This window comes from Ammospiza caudacuta, chromosome 1 (assembly GCF_027887145.1).
Source record: "Ammospiza caudacuta isolate bAmmCau1 chromosome 1, bAmmCau1.pri, whole genome shotgun sequence".
NCBI classification, from domain to species: Eukaryota; Metazoa; Chordata; class Aves; order Passeriformes; family Passerellidae; genus Ammospiza; species Ammospiza caudacuta.
The window spans coordinates 125,413,550-125,436,385 of record NC_080593.1 but is presented as its reverse complement, the minus strand read 5'-3'; the positions used below and the strand labels follow the sequence as shown (position 1 = coordinate 125,436,385).

Here is a 22,836-nt window from a genome sequence, read left to right as displayed (position 1 = left end):
CACCCTACTGTAAGCACCGTGAAACAGCAAGGGAAGGAAGGCCATCCTTCAACTTTGGCACACACAGACAGACCCAGCCAGCACTGACAGATACCTGCAAAAGCCAGAACAAATATTTACTACAGATGACAGATCATTTCAAGTTTTAACTGGAACGTTAGAAATGTTTTGTGTGAGCTATGCCAATTTTCTCCTACCTGTGGGCAGCTAGAGTGAACAAGTTCCATCCTAGCAAGTATTTTTCTTCAGTGCTTCTCCTTTCAGAAGTCAACCAGCCTGTTTTTACTTAAATTTTCCTAAAATAATCTATCAATAGTATTGTTGGGTTGGGAACAAACCTCTTTATTCAGCTTAAAGGTAAAGGGACATGAGAAGAAAGCAGAAGCCGAGAAGATCTTGGATCAAGAATTTTACGTATAACTAATGATAAAAATAATCAGGGTGGGGGGGTGCAGGGGGTGTTCCAGCTTAAAAGCTCTATTCTAGGCTAATTCCTCCCCTCAAAGTAGCCTTGGAAAAAAAAAGATGTTCAACCTTTTTTGGTGAAGATACTAGTAAAGGATAACACTTGAGATATCCTGATAATAATAGAAGATAAAGACATCTGACTTAGAGAAAAATGCTTTATTCACTTTTAGTGCAATTTTTTTAATCTCCTAATTCTTCAGCATTCATTACAGAGATATTGCAAACTACACCCTGTATGTCAATCTCAGTCGTCACTTCCAAAAGTGTTTTCAAATAGTAAGAAACGGACAATTTAATTTTTAAAAGCACAAGCCCTGCGGAGAGCACCAACAGGCAGATCTCTCCTCCTAAGCAAGGTGACATATTAGCAACTTCCTTCTCTTGGGGCTAAAGTATCCTGCATTCCTGATTGCACCTTAAGCTTTTTCAGAGTGCCTAGCTTACAGCCTTGCTCCAGAAGTCACCGTGAGGCACAGAAACCCGTGCAGCAGCCACTGCACCTTCACACACGCTGCTGCCCTTCCAGCCTGCCCTGCTTCGGGCACCTTTCTCCCCTGTCTCACTGGTTGGTTCAGCTGCTGACTCTGTCTGATTGCCATGTGGCACGTGGCAGGGTTTCACATGTGGCACAACCACAGCCTCTCCCACACCCAGAGCATCATGCAGAGAGCTGCCTGCCTGAAAGGTGAAAGCCATTCCCACACTACCCACTCCTTGCCCTTCTCCTGTTATTTGGTGCCCCTGTTCAGACAGGAAGAGCCAACTGTAGAGATGTAATTTAACAAGGAGGAACCTATGTGGGAGCTGGCTGGGGCTGACACTGCACACTTATGCATGGCTTTGTCATTTTATTCTCAAACAACTTCTTTCTTTGCTTCCTTTGAGTGCAGTGATGCCAACACATTGTAAGAGGTCAAGGTGCTGAGCAGTGCCTCAGTCTTTGACAGGCACACATGGCCCCAGGCCACAGAGATTCATCCCTTACCCCTTACCCCACCTCCTTGACACCCAGCCATCAGCCCATCTCCTGCCATGATAACCAGACTCACATCTGTGTTTCAGGCTATCTCTGAAGAAGGAGTTATCATCAGACTGATTTCATTCTGGCAGGCTCCCTATGGAGTGAGGAGAACTGATAATGGAAAAAAACAGGCTAGCCCTTAAGCTTTTCCAAAGGAGATCTCCAACATTTTAATATTAATGTTATACCAGAAAAATCACAAACACTTTACCTTCTTGCTATTCTTTTAAATATTATTTTAAAAGAAGTAGGAATCTGCCTTATTTATAATCTTCAATTCGTGTCTGTGGTGAGGCAAAATAACCAAAAATAGTCTCACAAAGTGTTTTTGGAGCAAAAAGCAAAATGCTGTAGCCTTCTACTCCCCTGTGCCCACAAATTGTGCAGAAAATCTGGGAAGGGGAGGTTGTCACATCCCACTGCCTGTGAACGTGGGACACTTTATCATTTCCATGGAGCCAGTTCCCTTTCAGCCCTCTCAGACTGGCACACCAAGCCATCCATCCCTGGTGCACACCCTGGGCACAGGAATGAAAAGGGAGGGAAGGAATCCCTGAATATTTGATAACTTTCTTACCAGCTGGTCTGGCACTGCCTTGCCTTTAGATAATCCTCCTGGTTCGACCTAAGCCTCTCACCCAAGCTGTGCTCCAGGGCTTGGTAGTGGTAACTCCAATCTCGACAATCCGGAGCAATTCTAAAATTTCTGGACCTGGCATCTTTTTGAGATACTTCTAGAAAAGGGCAATGAATAGACTTAATTGTCACCAGAAGGATCTGAGAGGCAGGTGTTCCACTGAATCCAGACATCCAAGGGAGGGAAGCTGGCATCCCATTGAATTTTCTATAGATGTGCCTTGCGGAAAATGTCTTGATCACTTTCTGAGGCTTACGTTGGAAGCACCTCCCCAGGCAAGGAGCACAAGAATGTCCTCCAGTTCCCCCTCCCTAATGGGGCTGTCCTGTCTTGTTCTGATCAATTTCTGACAGCAATTTCTGGTCAATGCCTGGGTAGATATCTCCATCTGGGATGGAGACAAGCTTGAAAGGTCACTGTAGGATGTAAGTTTTCGTGACGGGCTCTTAGATAATTTGCCAAGGCAGAAATTACTGACAATGGAGGGCTTCTTCACAGGTGAATGGCCAAAAAGATCTTTTGACAGTGTCACTCTTGTGCCGAGAATCACAGGAACAGGTGAGAGGCAGTATTGCAGAAAGAGCAAAGAAGGCTTTATTCAAGAGAACCATGTGGTTTATATAGAGTGATACCATGCATTCTGTTTGATTGGCTAGTTAACAAAAACACCTTTCTCATACTCCATCCTTGAGAAGAACAGAGAGATGAAGTAGAAAAACATTATCTGCAGATTGATTATACTAACAAGTTATTTCATTCTTACAACTCCCTGAAAATTCTCACAAGTTGCTGTGAGAAATGCTAGTTGTTTCTCTCTCTCTGTGTCCCATGGCATCCACACAGAATCAGGGAGAGGCAGTCTTCAAGGGACCTTAAGATTCTGGTTAACTTTTAACCTGGTTAAAAGTTATTCCAGAGCCCTTCCTCAGGTGGCTTCTAGATGACCAGAAGACACTTGTGACTTGACTTGTTACAGCCTTGTGCCACACATTGACTCCAAACAGTGTGATCAGGAAGGACAGAATAGGAAGGGACTGATAATCTTTGAAGAAGAAAAATGGAAAAGCTGGTGATTCCCTAGCATTTCCCATGCACTAAGCAGCTCTTGGTAAGCTGTGTACATACAAACAGCCACATGTCAAAGTGCACTGAGAACCCAGCCCAAGAGAAATCAGATGGAAGATGGGAGATGGAGTCCTACTGGGGGGATGACAGTGATGCCCACGCACCATCATGTCCTCATGTTGTTCTTTGTGCAATCCAGCATCAAAGGAATGTACTTCTGGTATTCCAGTCCAAATTCTTGTATAATGTTGTCTTTGCGGTTTCATACGCTCCACTGTATCAACTGAAACACTTCTTGTGAGACAAACTTGGCTTTTAAACAGTTTTGTGACCTATTTGGATAGCACTGGTTTGTTTCTGCTATTTTACTCAGCTATGGTGAGGCAGCAGGAGCGGGGCTTCAGGGTCCTTGGCTGCTGTGGGACCAACAGGGTTCATGCAATAGTTTGGGTTGGGAAGGGACCTTAAAGATCATCTTTTTCCAACCTCCCTGCTGTGGGCAGAGACACCTTCCACCAGAGGAGGTTGGTCAATGCCTCAGCTGACCTGGCCTGGCTATCTCCATACTGAGACCCTGTGTGCAGGATAAATCCAAGAAGAATGTCCCATGGATTTGAGACTGGTATTTTTCCCAAGAGTGCTCCAAGTAAGGCTGCATTTGCACATTCCCTTAGGGGATCACAACATAAATGTGCAAACACTGTGGCACAGGATCTCTTGCCAGGGTGTTCTTCAGAAGCAGCTCAAGGCAGTGTGTGTGATGTCCCAGTATCTGCAAGGCTCTGTCTCTGTGGAAGATACTGCAGTTCCACCACAAGCCCTCCTGATTTAGGGGCCCAGGTTGCCAGTGGTGGGCTAGCATTCCCAAAGAGACCCCTAACTCCCTGCTGAAACCCCCATCCACCTCCTGAAATGTCCCAGTCACACAGTCTTACCTAAACACATCTTCAGCTGCCTTGCTCACAGCCTTGCCCTAATCTTAGCCATACACAGACAAAAGGCACTAAATTCTATCATCTGGGTCAGGAAAGATAACAGATAACGCTGGGTGTGACATACAGAGAAAATGCCACAGCTTCTCAGTGCCCCTATAAAAACACATTAAATAAAACACGTGGCAAAATGGAGCTCTGTCTGTGGAATAACTTGTGAATTACTGGCCAGTTATTTTTCCTTCCAAAACTGTACAGCCCAGAATTCCAACAAATAAACCAGGGATAAGAATGAAGAGATGTGTAGTATATTTCTTTAATACCTCTAGAGAGGAAGGGGTTAAAAACTGCAGAATCAGGAAGCCTTTACTATTAATATACCAGCCTTTATTAGCTGCATCTCCTATTGGTGTTGTTTCTTCATAACTACATGCCTTTTTAATGAAAGAGAAAGAGACCCAAATTTTCAACACAAGGTGGGACATTCAAGAATATGTTTCTGAAATCACAACAGCCTATTAAAGACCAAGTAATTCAACAGTAGTAATTGAGGATGCAAGGTATGGAGAGTCTCAACAGTCATGTTTAGCTCGAGTGTCTTCATCACCATTCTGTAAAATGTCACTCTTGAATATTTTGGGAACAATTTGTTAATGAAATTTAAAACAATAAAAATAAAGATCTACTACTGGCACTCACTTTTTTGATCCATTTTCTGTAGGTTAGAATTATTTCAGGTCTTTTTTTAAAGCTGGTGGTGTTAGCTCTGCTGAGGGAAACAACATAAACCAAAGGCAATAAAAGCCCAAACATCTCAGAACAAGCACACACATATCCATTCAAATTTAGCCCTTTAAAATGGATGGATAAAACAAAAAACACAGTACCTGCACACTGTTCTTACGAAATACTGCGGCTAGATCTTCATGTAATATATAAGCATACATTGTTAAAAAAAGAAATTCAAGTCTCAGCGTGCGCTGTTTTGATTTGCCAGGTGATGGTTATTGGGCAAACTGCATTATTAGATCATATCTTAATTGTAGTTTTTCTCTTTCTTAACCACCCCCTCCCACTGTAACCACACACAGATCACACACTCAAGGAAGAAAGACCTGTTTGTAATGGTTTCCACTACTACTACAACATAATTTGTAATCTTCAACGATAGAAATGTGTTTGGAATTATTTCAAAGCAACTCCAGGCAGCAACAAAATAATTTTAAGAAATAATTCAAATATTCAAAGGGGAAATCTCAAAGTTCAAGTTTCAAATCTGCAAATTAATCTTTTGCTTACAAATAAGCTAGGTATGGTAAATTGGGGCTAAGCAGGCGCAGGTTGCAGGATTAGGCCCACAAAATCCACAATAAGAATTCTCTATTTAAAACCACTGTATTCAAACCATTTGTATAGATTTTTTAAATTAAATAAATTTTAATTTAATTAAAAATGAAATTAAAATCAATAAAAAAATTAGGTTTTAAGAACAGGATTCCTCTTCAGGATAGTTTACCATCATGCAATAAACGCATCTTCTTGATAGTTAATGTTCATCTCATAAGGTTTTTTTAAGTGGATGAATTTAAATCAAGTAAAAGTTGATAAAGTAAAACCATACCAAGGCTGGAAAGGTATGATTAGCAAAATCAAAAAGCCTGAAGTTCACAGAATTCATCATATTTAAGTAAGATTTCACACTGTGAAAAAGGAGTCAGCTTTATGTTATGTAGGAAGGACACAGAATATTTCTTCCTAAAATAAACATTTAATCAGAGAGGAGATTTCACAGGAAAAACAATAGAAAAACTAACAAACCCTCCCCTCCAATACCTCTTTCAGATGCAGAAAAAAAGTCTTTTAATTAATTTAGGAACAGACCTAAACCCTTCATTGGATCTGTAATTGAACACAGACATTTATTAATCCAAAGCAAGGATAAAAATAACCTTTAGCACTTGTATCATATTTCCAAGATTTAAGACCTGGTAATCATTCCTCAGGTAGTCTTCTGGTTCTAAAAAATTTTAGATATTTAATTTTACTCCCTATCATAGTGGCTCCAATTAAGTTGCTGTGACTTTTCAGGGTGATTTTCTGGCTGCCTTTAAAACCACCCTGGAGGAAGACTTCCAGTTCTTTTTTTGAAAAAAAATAAATTTAAAAGCATATTAAAAGAAAAAAAGGAAAAGCTAAAAACTGGAAGAAATTGAGTATTATTTCAGGGACAGTTTGCCTGAAACCAACTCACTAACCACATTTTCTCAAACAAATAATGGGCAATGAAGGAGAGGAGAAAATTAAAAAGTTTAATAAATGCGTTTTTGTACTTGTATATACAACACTGTAAAAAGAAAGACCACTAAGACACATAGGTTTACTCAAATCATAAAAAATATTTTATTATAATTTTGGAAAATAAACTCCTCAAAGCACAGCACCAAACTGAAAGGAAATTTCACAACCCTGAAATACAATGAAATTGTCGTAATTTCAATATGGGTTAATATCTGCAATGATTATTGCTGTTACCAAACCTCCCCTCCTCCCTAAAAAGTCACTTATTAAAGTAGGAAAAGTAGAAGAATATGCACTGACAGAAACTAACAACCAACCCCTTCTTTCTTCTGTGCCTTCTCTAAAGCAGGAACAGTATTTTCATATTTTTTCCTGCCTGAAATATTCATTTCTCCCACATTCAGCCTCATCTGAGGCACTGAAGTAAACAAGAATCTGCCCAAAACCTGGCGTGGTGAGGAGCACTGTCCCGCTGGAGCAGTGATGTGACCCGGGGCACAGTCCCGGCTGGTTTCGGGCACACCCCGGCACCAGCAGACACCACCCGGGGGAGGCTGGGGCAAAGCCTGATCCACGCTCCGGGCTGCGGGCACAGCCCTGGCAGCCAGCAGTGAGGAGCCCCAGTGCCACCATCTCCTCACCACTGGTAGTGCTGCCCTTGGGACACCTCCCCTTCCTCGTGGTGTTTTCTCAAAACACACTTACTTGGCATACTGCTCTTGATAAAATCTTTATTGGCATCATCCTGCACAGCAAGACAGGAAGGGAAAGTAATTACCCCTTCTATTCTGCAGCTTGACAACAAAACATTCCTGTGAGTTTCCCACATGCCCACAAATCTTATCTTAATAGTGTTCCAGAAATGTTTTTCTCTTTAATTCTTGCCAAAGAAAAAGAGATCCATACATTACATTTGAAAGAACTGAAGATCTAATTCCACATTAAAACCTGTTTATCAGTCAGTTTGTGTGGTTTTTTCAGTGCTCACCTCAGTGACAGGGCAAACGATTTGAACACAAAAGGTACCAACAATAATTTATAAAAAGTGAGTGTTCTAGTGCCATGATAATATTAGGTCCTTTGGTCTAGCCCAAATGCAGCAGATTAGAACTTACCAGACCGGAGCATCAATGAGAGTTTTGGGTGCACAATAAACATAACTCTGAATCCCAGCTAAGTAGGGATTCTCTTGCACGTTCAGATTTATTTAGTGGAAGGAATAGGGGCCAATATGTCTCTTTTTCTCCCCACCTTCCCACCATTAGTTACAAAAAATTTAACAATCAGACATATTTATTCTTAAAAATAAGAGCGTAACAGTGGTCATACTTTTCTGAACTCCACCAGTTTGCGGCAACTGGAGCACATATTTTTTATTCCAAAATGACATAAAAATATTTATGGCTTTTTAACTAATGTTATTCAATAATTCTAATGATACTGTAAATTTGCAAGAAGCCTAAAGTCAAATCTAAAGTCATGATCAAAAGAGCTTTTCAAGCTGACAAGCAACATCTGCAATAAGACAGCAACAATCCCAGACATACTTAGTCTTTGGAGAACTGAATCATAACAAGAAATTATGTGCTTTGCAATCATGTAGTTCTCATGTAGCAATATCAGTATTCTGGTAGAGGTTAATATGTAATGCCTGCTTTTCTAAGAATGAATTTGACCATGTCAGCATGATCTCTAAATTTAAACTCGTCTGGAGAAATTGTCCTCAGGAAATGTATTGAACGTGACATATGTTCATACACAAACAGCTAAAATTACTGGTGCCTTTCAGTTGTTAGATACACAATTTGCAGTACTCTCTTTTATGGCTTAAAAAGTTATTTTCAAAAATAGTGTGAAAGAGAAAACTACACACATTTGCAACAAAGCCCTGTGTTGGACTACATCTTTCCAGAGACTGCTTATTTGGTATCTTACTTAGTCAAATTATCTACATTATAAAGCTAATATATCATCTACTATTAAAACAGTCAGCTCTGTAAATTCTCCAGGTATGAAAATGAAAAGGGATACCTAATGTCTTGGAAATTCTACAGAAATATTTCAGCTTTATTCTACCTCTAAAGGTTTTACCCACAGCCCCAGACTAGCTGCACCTAATTCCACTCCAGAGGAAGAAGTCTCTATTACAGCTCGGCATCAACTGTGTTTTGCAAAATAGGTAAAGAGATACCAGTCATTTAAACAAGGTAAGACTCAGCTGGGATAGACTTTTGTATGTTCAGGACTCTTTTCATGGTTTCTTGATTAAAATGGGTTGTTAAGACAATAGTCACATAATCAACCTTAAATTCTTTCATTTAATTTTTCAACTGGTTGGTGTTTGGTTTTTCCTTTAAAAAAATATAGAATTCTTCTGAACACTCAAATTTGATCTTTTGGCAGGTAATCTTTTCAGAAAGAAGCCCCAAAATAATCCTAAATCACTAAAAGAAACACTTTGAAAACAAAATGCATATAGGGATTCAAGATCTTTTTAAAAACACATAGAAGTTACAGACAAAGTTTGAATATTTTACATACAAATACATCAAATACAAGTTTATGCCACGGTCCAGGGTTAGGTCACATAAGAGGGATTGACTGGATCTAAACACATGATATGGGGCAAAGTACAGATCACACCACCTACTTGTCACTTTGACTGAATAAAAAGTTTCTCATACATTTACCAGACTTCATCTTAAAAAAAAAAATCAAATGCTGCCACTACTGAAGAGCAAAACTCTTGTAAAAGACTGCAGCATCACCTTTCAGTTATACTTTCATTAATTCATTAAGCTTTTACACTGAATTCTTCCATCAATTACATTATTTAAAGAAAAAAATAAATTGAAGCAATTACCAGTCTTCCTGATGTTTTAGCCAGAAAACTAACATAAACAAAGCTAAAAAATATTTCCTTTATACTTTGCGCCCTGACAATCTGCATAAACGATCTCATTTTGTAAACACACATGTACGAAATTGGAAGAACTACCTGCCTAGAAGGAAAGTTGATTTTGGTGACACAGTTTTGTGTGACTGGAGCTTCATAGTGCATTGTTTTCAAAACATTTGACTATTGAAAGTGCAAGTCTCTAAGTACCAGACCATAGAACAGATATTCACAAATTTGCTTGCATTACACCAGGCGCTAATCTCCTCCCATAAGAAGAGTCCTGTGGCATTCTCTGAGTCACACATGCCAGCAAATTGAAATGCACAGAGATGTTTTAAGACAATATTTGACAGAAGAGAAAAAACAAAACAGTAAATGAAAACAAGCAAAAAAGTGACACCTTAAGACACAATAAGAACTAGATAATTTAGCCATGAAAGAGGAAAAATCCTTGTTCAAATTCAAGAACTGAACACAACATCACATCCAAGCTGGCACTCATTTAAGGAACAAGCAAGCACAGGCGCTCCTTGTGTTGATACTGATCCCTGTTCTCTGCAAAATCGTAGTCACGGGTAATCATTAGTGAAATCAAGCAGCTCAGAGCTGAAGGGTGGAAAACCATCTCTCTCTTGAATCTTGACAGAATACTTCTGAAGAAGAATTGACTAAATTCTTTTCCAAAGAAAAAGAGAAATGTATAGCCAATCTAAAGCAGAGTCTAATTCACAGACAATAAAGGGGACAAAGGACCTCCTCACACAGGAAGGAAGCAGCACAATTTCAGTTCAAGAGAATGGGAGGAAGCCATCCTGAGCATTCCACATATTTGCTCCTTAATATTCTCACCTCACTCTCTACCTCCCCTTAGAAAAGCACTTATGTGAGAAGAAAGAGGGGTTAGGGAATCAGCTCTCTGTGCTCATGCAGAGCAGGAAAAGTGATGCAGAACTCAAAACTCAGAAAGTTTTGGGGCAGGACGTGTGAAGGGAACTCTACTAAGATATTTAATACCCTGTTTTATTCCAAGCCTTTTGAACTGCACATGAAAATTTTTGCATTTTGAATTTACCAAGAAAAGCACATCTTTCTACATGTTTGCCTTATAGAATTTGGGTGTCTTCCAGGCTGAAACACCTTCCTGAGCCATCCACCATTCTTTCTCAATCCTTTCAGATTCCACAAAATGATTTTGAGGGGAAAGAGAGCAGGAGGGTGGGGGGGAAAGGGTGCAGAAGACAAACTGTGCAGAAACCGTCCATCTTTCGCTTCTGAGCCCATGCCAAGAGCCTGGGGTAACCCTTGACCGGAGACAGAGCCCTCTTGGCAGTCCCGCCTTCCACAACCGCTCCAAGGGCAGCTGAGGGAGCGAAAGGGCAGCGCATCAGCTTTCAAGCTAAGCCGCTCCCCTCTGAAAAAGACACTCCACAACACGCAGTGATTTTTTTTTTTTTTTTTTTTTTTTTTTTTTTGCAAGGATATCCTCCCCGCGGATGAGCGGCTCTTTCCACGCGTAGTGCCAAGATCCATCCTTCCCTCCCCGGCCGCACACACACGGCACTCGCTGGGCGTGTAGCCGGGGCTCTATGTAACCCCGGGCGGCACAGCCCGGCCCGCCACAGCCGCTCTCGGGGATGCCGCCCGCCCCGGGGGCCGCGCCGCCGCCCCTGCCCGCCGCCGGCCCGCGGGCAGCACCGCCGCGGCGGAGCAGAAAGTGAAAGTGCGGCGGCCGGCGGAGCCCCATGGGAAAGGCGAAGCGCCGCCGTCCCGCCGCCGCTCCGGACAGCGCCGCGGTGCCCCCGGGCGGGCGGGCGCCGGGGGGCTGCTGAGCCCGGCCCGGCCCCTCCCGGCCCCTGCGCGGCGCTCCGCGGGCTGCGGCCGTCATGGCCCACGCGGCGCCGCCACCATGACCGCGGACCCGTCGGCGCAGCTCCCCGACAGCCTCCGCACGGACCATGTTCCATGGTAAGGAGCGCGCCCCGCACCGCCCCGCACCGCTCCGCAGGAGGCGCCCGCCTCACCTGCCCCCGGGCCGGCCGCGCTGCGCTCCGCACCCCGGCCGCGTTGGCTGCTCACCTGCTCCGCTGCCTCCGAGCCGGCCCGCCCGCTCTGCCGGCGCGGTGCTTCCCGGTGCCTTTTAAACCCTCGGTGACGGCTGGGGAAATTCCCGGTTTTGCTTTTTTTTCCTCTTTTTCCCGTAGAATGAAAGTAAAAGAGTCCGGTTCCCATCACTCCTGCTGCCGGGAAGGGCGGCTCGGGAGTGGCAGAGGCAGCGGGACAGCGTGGGGCGGGGGAGCTGCGGGAGGCACTGCTCGGCGCCGGTCCGCGCTGCTCCCACCGCCCTTTCCATGGGCACCTCCTTTCCCGTGGGCACCTGCTTCCCGTGGGCACCTCCTTTCCCGTGGGCACCTGCCTGCCGTGGGCACCTCCTTTCCCGTGGGCACCTGCCTGCCGTGGGCAGCTGCAGCCCCGCGGGTGCCCGGGGAGCAGGTGCCCCGCAGCGCCGGGGGTGCCTCGCCCCCGGGCGGCAGCGCTCGCCGCTCGCCCCTCCGCACGGGTGCAGCGGGACGCGGAGGGAAAAGAACGGCAGTGACCCATCCCGTTCCCCGCGGGAATTGCGGGCTGCGGAGAGGGGAAGGGGGCAGAGGGAGCGGCCCCCGCCGAGATTGGGGTTGTGAGACACAGGGGCTGCTGCGAGGATCCCGCTGGGTGCCGCCGAGGGGTATATGCACAGGAGGGTGTTTTAACGTTAAAAAGCCAAGAGGTTTGGGGGGTTTTTTGTTTCCTTTTTTTTTTTTTTTTTTTTTTTTGATATGTGGAAATACTGGAAAACTAGCTCTTCCTAGATTTTCTAGGAGAATTTTTGGGGCTTTCCAGATATGACTTTTGAGTTTCTGGGAGTTTACTGGAAAAATGGGTTATTACCAGTAATGCTGTCTTTCTTTTGAATTGCTGGCCATGTGGAGCGCCATAAACTCCCATTCTTTCGAAGTTACCCAACTTCAAGAAAATCCCTTTCAATTTTCAGTCTAGATCTCATAGAATTTTTTTATGACACATGTCTAATATTTTTTCCAGAGGACTCATTTAGGATTGTGTGAAAAATTTTGATTACCATCCTGCAGTGGCTCAAGGGACCTCATGAGTGTGCAACATGTGATCTACTTTTATTCCGTAATTTCCTCATTTAAAAAAGATTGGTGATCTGTACAATATCTTATCTCTTATCTGTACTTGTTGCTGGGCAAGCCAAGTTTAAAGTGATGGAGTCAGATTGTTTTAATTTAGAGGATTGCTATTTTCGTCCCTTCAAGTATGTTTGTGAAGCAGCATATCCAAATTGTTTGTATTACCCTACTGGTGAACAAGCATTGCAGTTCATCTTTTGCACTGGAATCAAGAGGTGCAATGGGAGATTGGAAAAATGTTGCCCTATTGTTGAGTTCTTCAATGTTTTTTGTGTCTTTTAAAATACTAAATCTTAGTCCTTCAAACTGTTAAATCATTCAGCAGAGATACAGTTAGCATAGAGATTTACAAAGATAAAGCTCTGTGGAAGTCAGGTGTGTCCTGACTTCCACATAAGATCATAATAGTCACAGAGTTTTAAAATTTACTACATGTAGCATCCATTTAAGATTCACTTAGCCCATCAGGTTAGATTTCTTGAGACATTAATAGACCTTGGTTGATCAGTATATGAAAAGGTCAGAAAATCTGGTTTTCAACCCATGAAATTTCCAATTAGAATTTCTCAGGCAGCTTGCTCAAGAATTCTGTGATTCAGCTTGTACGGGTAAAATTTTTCCAGTCCTGTTTCTAGGACAGAGCTGTACATAACCACACGTTCACATGCAATCTATCAGAAAGAGAAGGCTTCACTAGTCACTATGCATTCTTCTTTGAGGATTCAGTCTGCTGTGTGTGGTGGGAGCTGGCTGGGATGGGCTGTAAGGGACTGTGTTTCTTTTAATGGCAGTGAGCATGAGGTGTGCCTGTGGTTCTTGCATTTTGCATTGCAGAGGATAGGTGGGTCAATGCAAATTATCGCCAAGTTTCATTGCTGTTTTATTAGTTGCTCAAAATTGCTCTCTGAGGCCATGATTTACTAGTGATGCCCAGGTCCAGAGGTGCCCATCTCTTGAGTGCTGGACTGGCTGTACCCAACAGCCCATCCCTGACAGAGAGGAAGGAAAGCAGCAGCTGGGGCCAGGGCATCCCCTCTTCCTTTCCTGGCTCCTGTTCCACAGCTACTCTGTGTGCAGTTGTTGTTCTTACCCAGTGGTGAAGATGGGCAGAAACACTGCATACTCCTCCAGGAACTTGCTGTGATCTTTGCTAGTCCTCCATCATAAATTTCTACCTTTGTTTTTCCCAAACCTTCAATTTAAGCATTCTCCTAGCCAGACTAGCAATAGGCCAGAGTCCGATTATTCCTGATCATATATTATCACGTACTTGGTCTCCTTCTTTCCCATCACCAGGTGAGTCACCTGCGGCCTCCTGTCAGTTTCTTCAGGCTCTTTTGATGTTTTGATCTTTTCTCTCTGCCCATCCTCACAGAACTCATAGTTTCCTGGATGTCATGCAAAGACAGAAGACCAGGGGTCAGAGCAAGGGAAAGCAGTCCAGTACAGGGACAAAGAAAGTGATGGGCAGTGAAGTTTGCTCAAAAAGATTGCAGAAATCTTGTGGAGAAGGTTGTGTTGCTGCTTTATCTCATGTTATGGCCAGTAAGCATGGATTTGTACGTTTGGTCAGCCTGAAAATGTGTTTAAACACGCTTTTGTTATGGAGGTGTGTTCATGGGGATTTGTAGAAGTTGTCAAAGGAAAAATGGACAGTGAAGATCCAGCTGCAGGTTAAGACACTTGAATGTCTAAACATAATATGATTAAACACTCCTCTAGATGTGTCCAATGTGGTTACGGTCCAATAAAATACCATGTGAATTCAGTCAATCCTGAGGATGAATTCAGCCCAAGCAGTCACCAAGTAGCTGGTCAGCTCAATAGCTGTAGGCTCTTATCTTTCACCATGACATTTTCTGAAAAATTCCTTCGCTAGGATTTTTCTCCTGAGAAGCTGAGAAGCCTCAGAAAAGAAATGTAAACAATAATTATCTGATTGCTTGGAATGTGTTCTGGAGGTGGCTTACCAACAGGTGCATCTTTGATTGGTTCCATGTGAATTGATTTTAATTAATGACCAGTCCCAGTCCAGCTGTGTTGGACACTCTGGTCAGTCATGGGTTTTTCTTATTCATTCTTGTCTAACCTTCTGACGTCTCCTTTCTCTTTCTTTAGTATAGTTTTAGTATATAATTTCTTTTAATATACTATAATATAAAATAATAAAATCATTAATCAGCCTTCTGAGAACTTGGACTCAAATTCTCATCTCTCACCTCATCCTGGGGACCCTCAACAACGCCACAACACTTATCCACACTGGCTGAATCATGTTGTGGTATGGGAGAGTTTAGACACCCAAAAAGTGGCTTAATCTGGAGATGAATCCTTCCCTCTAGCAAGGCACAAGTCATTTGGTTGTACAAAGATCCCTTTTAAACTATTTTAACAGATTACAGAATGTATTTGTTAATACAGCACACAGTCTGTGACATTAACTAACATGTACCTTACTGTTCTTACAATCCAGCCTTTTTTAGATCTACCTTACCAGTTCTGCCACTGCTCCTTGTTCTGTCTCCAGTGAATGCATCTACTTGTGCAATGGGAAATAAAACAACAGAAATCCGTGTGAAGTATGAGAATATACTAAGTCACGACATCAATGAGCTGGTAGGTAGCAGCTCTTGGGCTTCCAAAACATGCTGATTATTTTTAGATGCTAACAATTATTAATAAAAGCTCTAATGTTAAAACATGATAAAAGACCAATTTAAAGTCACATATTATGCTGGAATGGTGGTTTTATTTGAGGAGGTGCAACAATTCAGTCTCTTTAAAATCTCTGAAATCTGTGGATAGTGCCTATTTGCATGTACAAATACTGTGATAGTTTTTTGTGCCTGTGCATTATGTACAGACATGTGTACTATTTGGCCATACATCATATATTTGATTAGAAAGTACTTTTTTCTAAAGTAATTTCATTACTACTTCTCTTTATATGATTTTATCAAGAGAAGAAAGCATTACAGCTGTAATTTGTTCTACTACTTAGAGTTCTTGACTGAAGTTTTATGTTGTCCATTGAATACAAATGCACGGTGGCACAAAATTCATATGACAGTAAAAGTTTGTTTGTGTCCTAATAGGTTTCTTCGTACCTATTAATATATCTTATTTAGCCAAAACAAATTATCTTTTCTAGATAGCAGCAGAGAAGAGCTTAACATTCTCATGTGTAAATCTCCTCCATTATGGCTTTATCAGCCACATTTATTATAGCTTTGCAAAATAGTTTCTTAACAGTTTACCAGTCCATGCCCAAAATTTACCTTCCAATTCTTCCTCATGAATTATTAGCAATTAAATTAATCTGTCAAGAACACTTCTATGGGGGAACACTTAAAACAGTTGTATTAGTAGAGGCATTCCCACAAAAAATGTGATTTTCCTGACAGATTGTCACTAAATGAGAATTCACCATACTGTTGCAGTCTTAAATCAAGATCTATTTGCATGAAATACAAATAATATACAACCTTTTTCCAAGGGAAAAATCAGGAATCATTGCATTTCTTCACACTTATGAACTACTACCATCCTTCAGAGCATTATGGCAGTGGTCTCCAACCCAAGACACATCAACCCTCATCTGGAAACAAAATACCTTTAGGGTCAAGGAATGATCTTTTAACATTTTGATCATGTTATGTTGGTTGAGATTATGAAGAGAGAAAGGTATTTCTCTGCAGATAAATGACTTTATCCTGAATGAGGCATTAAATTTAGAGATAATATTAATGGCCATATTAGAATAGAGGAGTATTCCCTTTAGTTTGCTGTTATATTTTTGACAAAGAACAAGTATTCCCTAGAGAACAAAACCAAACTCTCTTGGTGAGCAGTTAGAAGATAGCTGACCTGTAAGAGGAAATGATACGAAGGAATAACATCCTCTGGGAAGCAGATCCTGCTGCCTTCTGGTGTTGGGGATCCATGAGGTGCATCCCAGCCCTGCTCAGGGAGGCTGGGGGACTCTCCTGGCCTGGATAGGGCAATGTCTTGCCACTGTCCTATTGTAGGATGGAGCTTGATGTTATATATCAAAATAAATACATAAATAAAACCTTAATGAATTAATATTTGGGAAAACTAATGGGAATGTACTGAGCTCTGAAGCTTTTACTTCCTAGAAGACACACACAAGCAACTACTATGTAAGTTTCCTAATTTTTTCTGCCTTTACTTTTCACTGTTTAAGAGAAATTAAGAGTTGTTTCCTGCAACTGCAGAGCCAAAGTCAGTAGGTTTCAGTTCCTCAGCCAGATGTTTGGAGCAGCTGTGGGTTTACTGCAGAGCAGGATAGTGAGTCATATACTAGATCTCTGTAAGGTAATTAAATTTTCACTAATGCCTTTTCTGAGCTCAGGATTTCCCTTAGGTTGGTTTAGACACAGCCAATGAATTACCTTCAGATGTGGTTACTGTACATTATACTAAAGGTGATCTGAGGAAGCTAGAGAGGATGGGAAAATATGGAGTTAGCAAATAAAGTGACAGATCTCTGTTGTGGTGCAAGAAAAGCTGTGCATTACCTTCCTGATGTTTGTGGTTTGGGCTTTTTAATTTGGTTTTGCTGCTTTGTGGTTTTTCCTTTGTCAGTGAATATTTGATTCCCTAAACTCTTGGTTTTAGAAATGCATTTTGGATAAAGTTCTGTTTATCTTGGGTGACCGTCTGAAATTCAGGCAATTTCTGCAGAAAAACTTTAGGAATTAACTGTCTGATGTGCTCATACGCATGGCTAAGTGAAGAGATCTAAAACAATACTGTTGTGAGCTGCCTTTTTTAAAACCCTTTGGCTTAACTAGAATGTTTCGATACAGGCTGAAGACAAAGTTTCTATTGAGTTGACTTCCATTGTCATCTTGATGACAAGTGTGAAAGTGGAACAAAAAACTACAAGAGAGGATAAAGTGTTGATAAAATATTATAATCAAGCAAAAGACCATGTGGTGTTGCTTAGGCCATCTTCTGTTATTACATATACAAAGTGGGTGCTGCCATCTGTTTAGAGCTGAGGCATGTATTTATTGAGACAAACATTGACAAACACTGTATTCAATGCTACAATTCAATTGTAAGATTTAAACAGTGCTCTGTGTTTCAAAATTTCCAAAGAACAAAGCAATTTGGTAGAATGTGAAGATTTAAATTGAACAGATTTGTATCCATTTCTGGGCTCCCCAGTATGAGAGAAATATGGAACTACTGGAGAGAGTCAAGCAAAGGGTCATGAAGATGCTGGAGGGACTGGAGCATCCCTCTGATGAGGAAAGCTGAGAGAGCTGGGGCTGTTCAGCCTGGAGAAGAGAAGGCTCACAGGCATTTCATCCATGTGTGGAAATACCTCAAGTGAGTGGGCAAAGAGTGCAGAGCCAGGCTGTTATCAACAGTGCCCAGTGATGGGCCCAGGGGCAGTGGGCACACACCAGCACACAGAAGGTTCCTTCTGAACATCAGGAAAGAGATTTTTACTGTCAGGGTGACTGAGCACTGACACAATACTTCCATGTCTAAACATATATGATATTTTACAGGTAAATATGTCTGCAGAGAATTATGACTGGTGCTGCAAGAAGAAAAAATATGAAAATATCAAAGTGTTTTTCTGCAATGATACTGAGGTAAAATTTAACTTTTCAGAATGTAGAGAATAGAAGCCCAAGTGAGTTCTTTTTACAGTCCAGGATAAAATAGGGTGATAGGGAAGTATTTGGTTTTAAAAGTCAAATCACAGTATTCAGGATGGATGGTTTGTTTTTTGAATCTGGAATTATATGTGTTGAGTAAATTGATATTTTAAACATTTAATATTAAGCAATTCCATATTCAAGAAATATGGGGTTTTATTCCCTACTATGAAGATTCTTCTATATTTTTTAAACAAAATAGATATTTTTCTTTTTACCAATGGAAGTAAATATTACCATTTTCCAATCTCTTTTTTAAATTTTTTTACAGAAAGTTTTATTAGCTAAACTTTTCACTTCAGACCTGAAAGCTTTACAATAGTAGTTTGGCCAGATCTCAAATAACAGAAAGCACAATTGTCAGCTGTTGCTACAGATGTTTTCACGACTTGGTAAAAGGACTGGCTGCATAAATCATTTGTTTTCCTAACTGCATCAATTGATTTGATTACAGCTGTGATTTCTCCCTAACATACTTATGCTACTATTATTACTACTAAAAAATGCTGCTTTAAATATCTCAAAAAGATGGCAGGTAAGTCAGATTACTTATGTATTTTATTGAAAAAGATGTATACTATGAAAACAAGAGAAACCAATAGTAATTGATGGAGAGTTTGGGGTTTTTTAAAGATAGACCAACATTACAAATAATTAATGGTGCACAAACTTTTCAGGACATACTTTCCTTGCTCTCTTGACAGGAAATAGAATCACTACAGAGCATGGCGTGCAACATGCTCAGGTTCTTTTATAAGCAGAGGATCAACAAAGCCTTTAGACAGAAAGCAGCATTTGTCTCATGTGGGACATTACAAGTTCTACAGTGTAAATGTGAAAGACGTAAAAAAGAAAAGGTGAGTTGTACTCAACTTTAGTGAGTAATAGTTTAACTACTTGCCTTATTTTCTAGAGCTCTTCAACACAGACTGCTCTTCAACACATCTGCCTCTAAAAGATACAACCATCTTGCACATGTTCCATGCCAAAGGAAGTTTCCTCTGTATAATATTTGTCTTGTAATAGACATTAAGCCCAGTGCAAAGACTCAGAAAATCACCTGGAGGTCTATGGTGAAGATACTTGCTCTGGTCCAGTGGTGAACTGAATTTCACTAACTAATTCTCCAGTGAGAGACAAGGACCAGACCTGTGAAAAGAAGGCATTTAAACTTCTCTGGAGTATTGTCAGAGTTGTAACTTCTCACTAACTCTAAGAGTAATGTTTAATTTGGTTTCTCTCAACAAACAATTAGGGTGAGATTCTCTCTTTTCTGTAATATCTTTGGTCTTTATTTTAACCACAATCTCTCAAATTCAACAAGAACAATTGGGTATGATAATATTTAGGTTTTTAGTCTTAGGCAGAATCTTCTTTTTGAGGTGCTACTTAAATGTAGCACAGCGTTCTACCGACTGCTGTAGCAAAGGAAGAATGTTCTTTTAAGTGTGGCTCAGTGTTACCTGTTGAACACAAAAATATTAACCAGCATCAAAAAGTCTCCTCATAGGCACCAAAAATATAATGTTTAATCAGATGGATTGAAGGCTTCATTTAGCTTTTTACTTTTCTCTTTGAAGTAGAGAGACAGCCTGGGACACGATCTTCAAAGAAATGTTGGTGTTTTATATTTTGCTTTGTCACCTCTGGTGAATCCAACATTTGCCTTACTTTAAAGGTATCCCAGTCAAGTCACAGAAGTCAGTGTCACCCTTGCAACTTCTGCCTAACCTTATGGATTCCTGCTTTTATTTAAAGATTTAATTTTAATTAAAGTAATTTAGAAAAAAAAATATGAGCAGTCATTGAATATGAACAAGAACTACAGTAGTTTTGTCTGGCTGAGATCTTGAACATTAGAGCACAGCATCAGCCCCTGGAACTGTTCTGTCTTGTTCCATTGGTCTTGACACATACAGTCAAAGTTTAGCTCACAAATTAATTTTCTCAGTCCTTCAGACAATGGAGGATAAATTTTAATCTGTGATGGAGGATGTACATGTTCTCGGTTGGACACGCTTGTTTCAGATGTCCTTATTTGCTCTGAGTTAAAGCCACATTCTCACAGTCCCATGGGCAGGGTCTCTCCAGTACTCAGGTGTAAAGCAATTGGTTTGCTTTGAAAGGTGGCTACAAAAATAGAATAAGCAGTTCTCAGATAACAATTCAATCTGTTCTCTTTCAGGTTTGCTCAGATGTATTTAGTTTAGAAGATACAGAGACAGGTGAACAGTCCAAAAAGAAATGTAACCAAGAAGTTTGTGAACTGAAAGAAAATATATCTAGCCTTCGATCCTGCTGGAATAAATTTGAAAAAATAATTTCCAGGTGATTCCAGGTGAATCCTGCTCTTTTCTTTCAAAGTGGCATTACTTGGTACCTTTGCATTTTATATGCATTCTTCAAGTAAACTTGCTCGCTTATATGAACACTTTATGCCAGAATTCTGATGGGAGGCTACTGTACCTTGTTCCTGGAGATGACAGAAACAGAAATGGCTGAACCAAGCTGCTGAAGTCCGAGAAGTGGAAATAGAAGACCAGCATTTGAAAAAAAGAACTCTGCAGAAGTCTGTGTCCACGTTTTGTGCTCTGGAAACTACCCTGAATTTTCCGATTCTTTGAGTAACTTTATAGTACTGTCATATGAAAGCAGCCACTTACATGTCTACTGGATTTTACAAAAAAATCATGGAATCTGCAGGTGAAGAAAAAAAGAGTATGAAAAAATAGCTGGTTTCTTTATATCCATGCAAAACACACCAAGGACCAAAAGTAACAATTTACCAAAGCAGCAGATTATCTTGGATATGTTCTCCTGACACAGAAGTGGTTTTGGTGTGGGTCCGATGAGTCTGCTAACTGATTTCGGTTTGGAAAAACAGGGAAAAAGTTAGCTTTTTGAAAAACTGAAGAAGGGTACTGACTTTTGAGAGATGCAGCATGCCTCTGCTGGCTGAAGCACAGGCAAGACTGAATCCTGTGGAAGAAGAAAAAGATGCCTGAATGTAAGTTGTTCAGTTGACTGGAAACAGCACTACACTCATTCATTTTATCAACCCAGTGTTAGCTGCAGGAGGAGCTAGAATTCCTTAGCTTCAGATTGTGATTTCTTATATGCAAATATTTTATGTAACATGTTTTAAGATGTTAGGCAAACATGACTTAAAATATGTGAATATTGTCAGAGAATAATATATTGGCATTTAACTAATAAAATGCTCATATTTTATTTTGAATAAATAGAAGTATTTTTATAGTTATTACACTTTTGCAGTTTCTTACTTTGATATAACTCCTTTGGTAATAAAATATTTGTCTTCTATGAAATTGGGCTGTTCACTTTTTGACTACCATTACTCGTTTTTTAGGTTTTATTCAGAGATAGTCAGTCATTTGAAGCCCAGCTTCAAATTCTCATCCTGAAATACCCATTTCTTAGCTGCTTGTAACCTGCCCAATTTAGGTAAACATTTTCATACCTGCCTTGGACTGAATACTTCAGTCCAAGGAAGTATTAAAAGCTTCAGGAAAGTATATAAAGCTTCAGGAAAGCTTTAGTTTAGTCAGCCTGTTGTTTCCTGGTTTGAAGTAAACTAACATAAATTGTTTTGTCCGTGCTAAAAGAATTTTTCTGTAAAACTATTCTGTAAAAATGTTGGTATTCAGAACAAACACCCTAAAAACCAGTAGGATGTGCTTCACAGACACGTTTGCTCAGTTGATTGTAAACAGCACTAGTTTATGTATTTTACTGGAATAAGATTGCTGTACTGAATCTGAGAGGGAAGAGGTTAAGAGCAAAGCATGCCATGCTTTCCTGAAATACACCCTCTCCAACCCCCCATGTATTTATGGTGACTATGAGGCAGGAGTGGTAGCTTTGTAAACTGTGACTGAGAATTTCACATGTCCTCTAGCTCTTTGTGTAAGAGATAGCAACTTGCTCCAAACACCTTAAAAAACTGAAACCAACCCCAACCCATAAATCTTTTATGGAACAGGGAAACATTTCCCAGTATCAACTGCAGATAAAGAGAATGTAACCGCAATTGTAAGGACTTCACTGGAAATCCTTTCTTCTGAAAGAGGACCCAGGAGACTGCGGATTCAGTTGGTCTCCGAGACTGAAGAACAGTTGTTTTGCTATTTTTTTGGAAATTCAACAACAGCTGAAAGCCAGCACTTATTTCCTAATAACCATTTGGCAAGCAAAGAGCAGTGTGAGTTAAAACAAAAATACACAGATGCAGTATTAGCTACTACAAAACTGAAAGGTCAGTCAGTTTAAGTTACTTAAGCAGCAGTCCACAACTTAAAGTCTTGAGAGAAATAAAGCAATTCCAGGCCTACCCTGGGCCAAAGACCAAGGGTAGATCCAGAGCAGAAATTTAAATGAAGTGATTATGAAATTGTGGATTTCTTCTGATTACTTCTCTTAATGAATATCCTGCCTGATTTTTGTTGCCAAATTTCCTGTTGTCACCGCTTACATGTAAACATTAACTGCTAAATGCATTGATTTGTGCTCTTTGATTTGTTCCTTCAATTTGAGAACTTCCTCAGGTTTCCTGAACTTACAAATGTGGCACTAAAGCGCTTTTCAGCAACTGGCAAAGGAATGAAAACT

At 40.7% G+C, this 22,836-nt stretch overlaps 1 protein-coding gene across 1 annotated transcript; it reads left to right on the top strand.

Moving 5' to 3' along the window:
- Positions 1 to 11,068: 11,068 nt before the first annotated feature.
- IL7 (interleukin 7) lies at positions 11,069 to 21,403 on the top strand. Its single transcript, XM_058814907.1, has 5 exons — positions 11,069 to 11,285; positions 14,982 to 15,124; positions 18,055 to 18,141; positions 18,912 to 19,064; positions 20,393 to 21,403. Exons 1-5 carry the CDS (start codon positions 11,276 to 11,278, stop codon positions 20,537 to 20,539), a joined length of 540 nt encoding a protein of 179 aa, XP_058670890.1. The 5' UTR covers positions 11,069 to 11,275; the 3' UTR covers positions 20,540 to 21,403.
- The last annotated feature ends 1,433 nt before the right edge of the window (positions 21,404 to 22,836 follow it).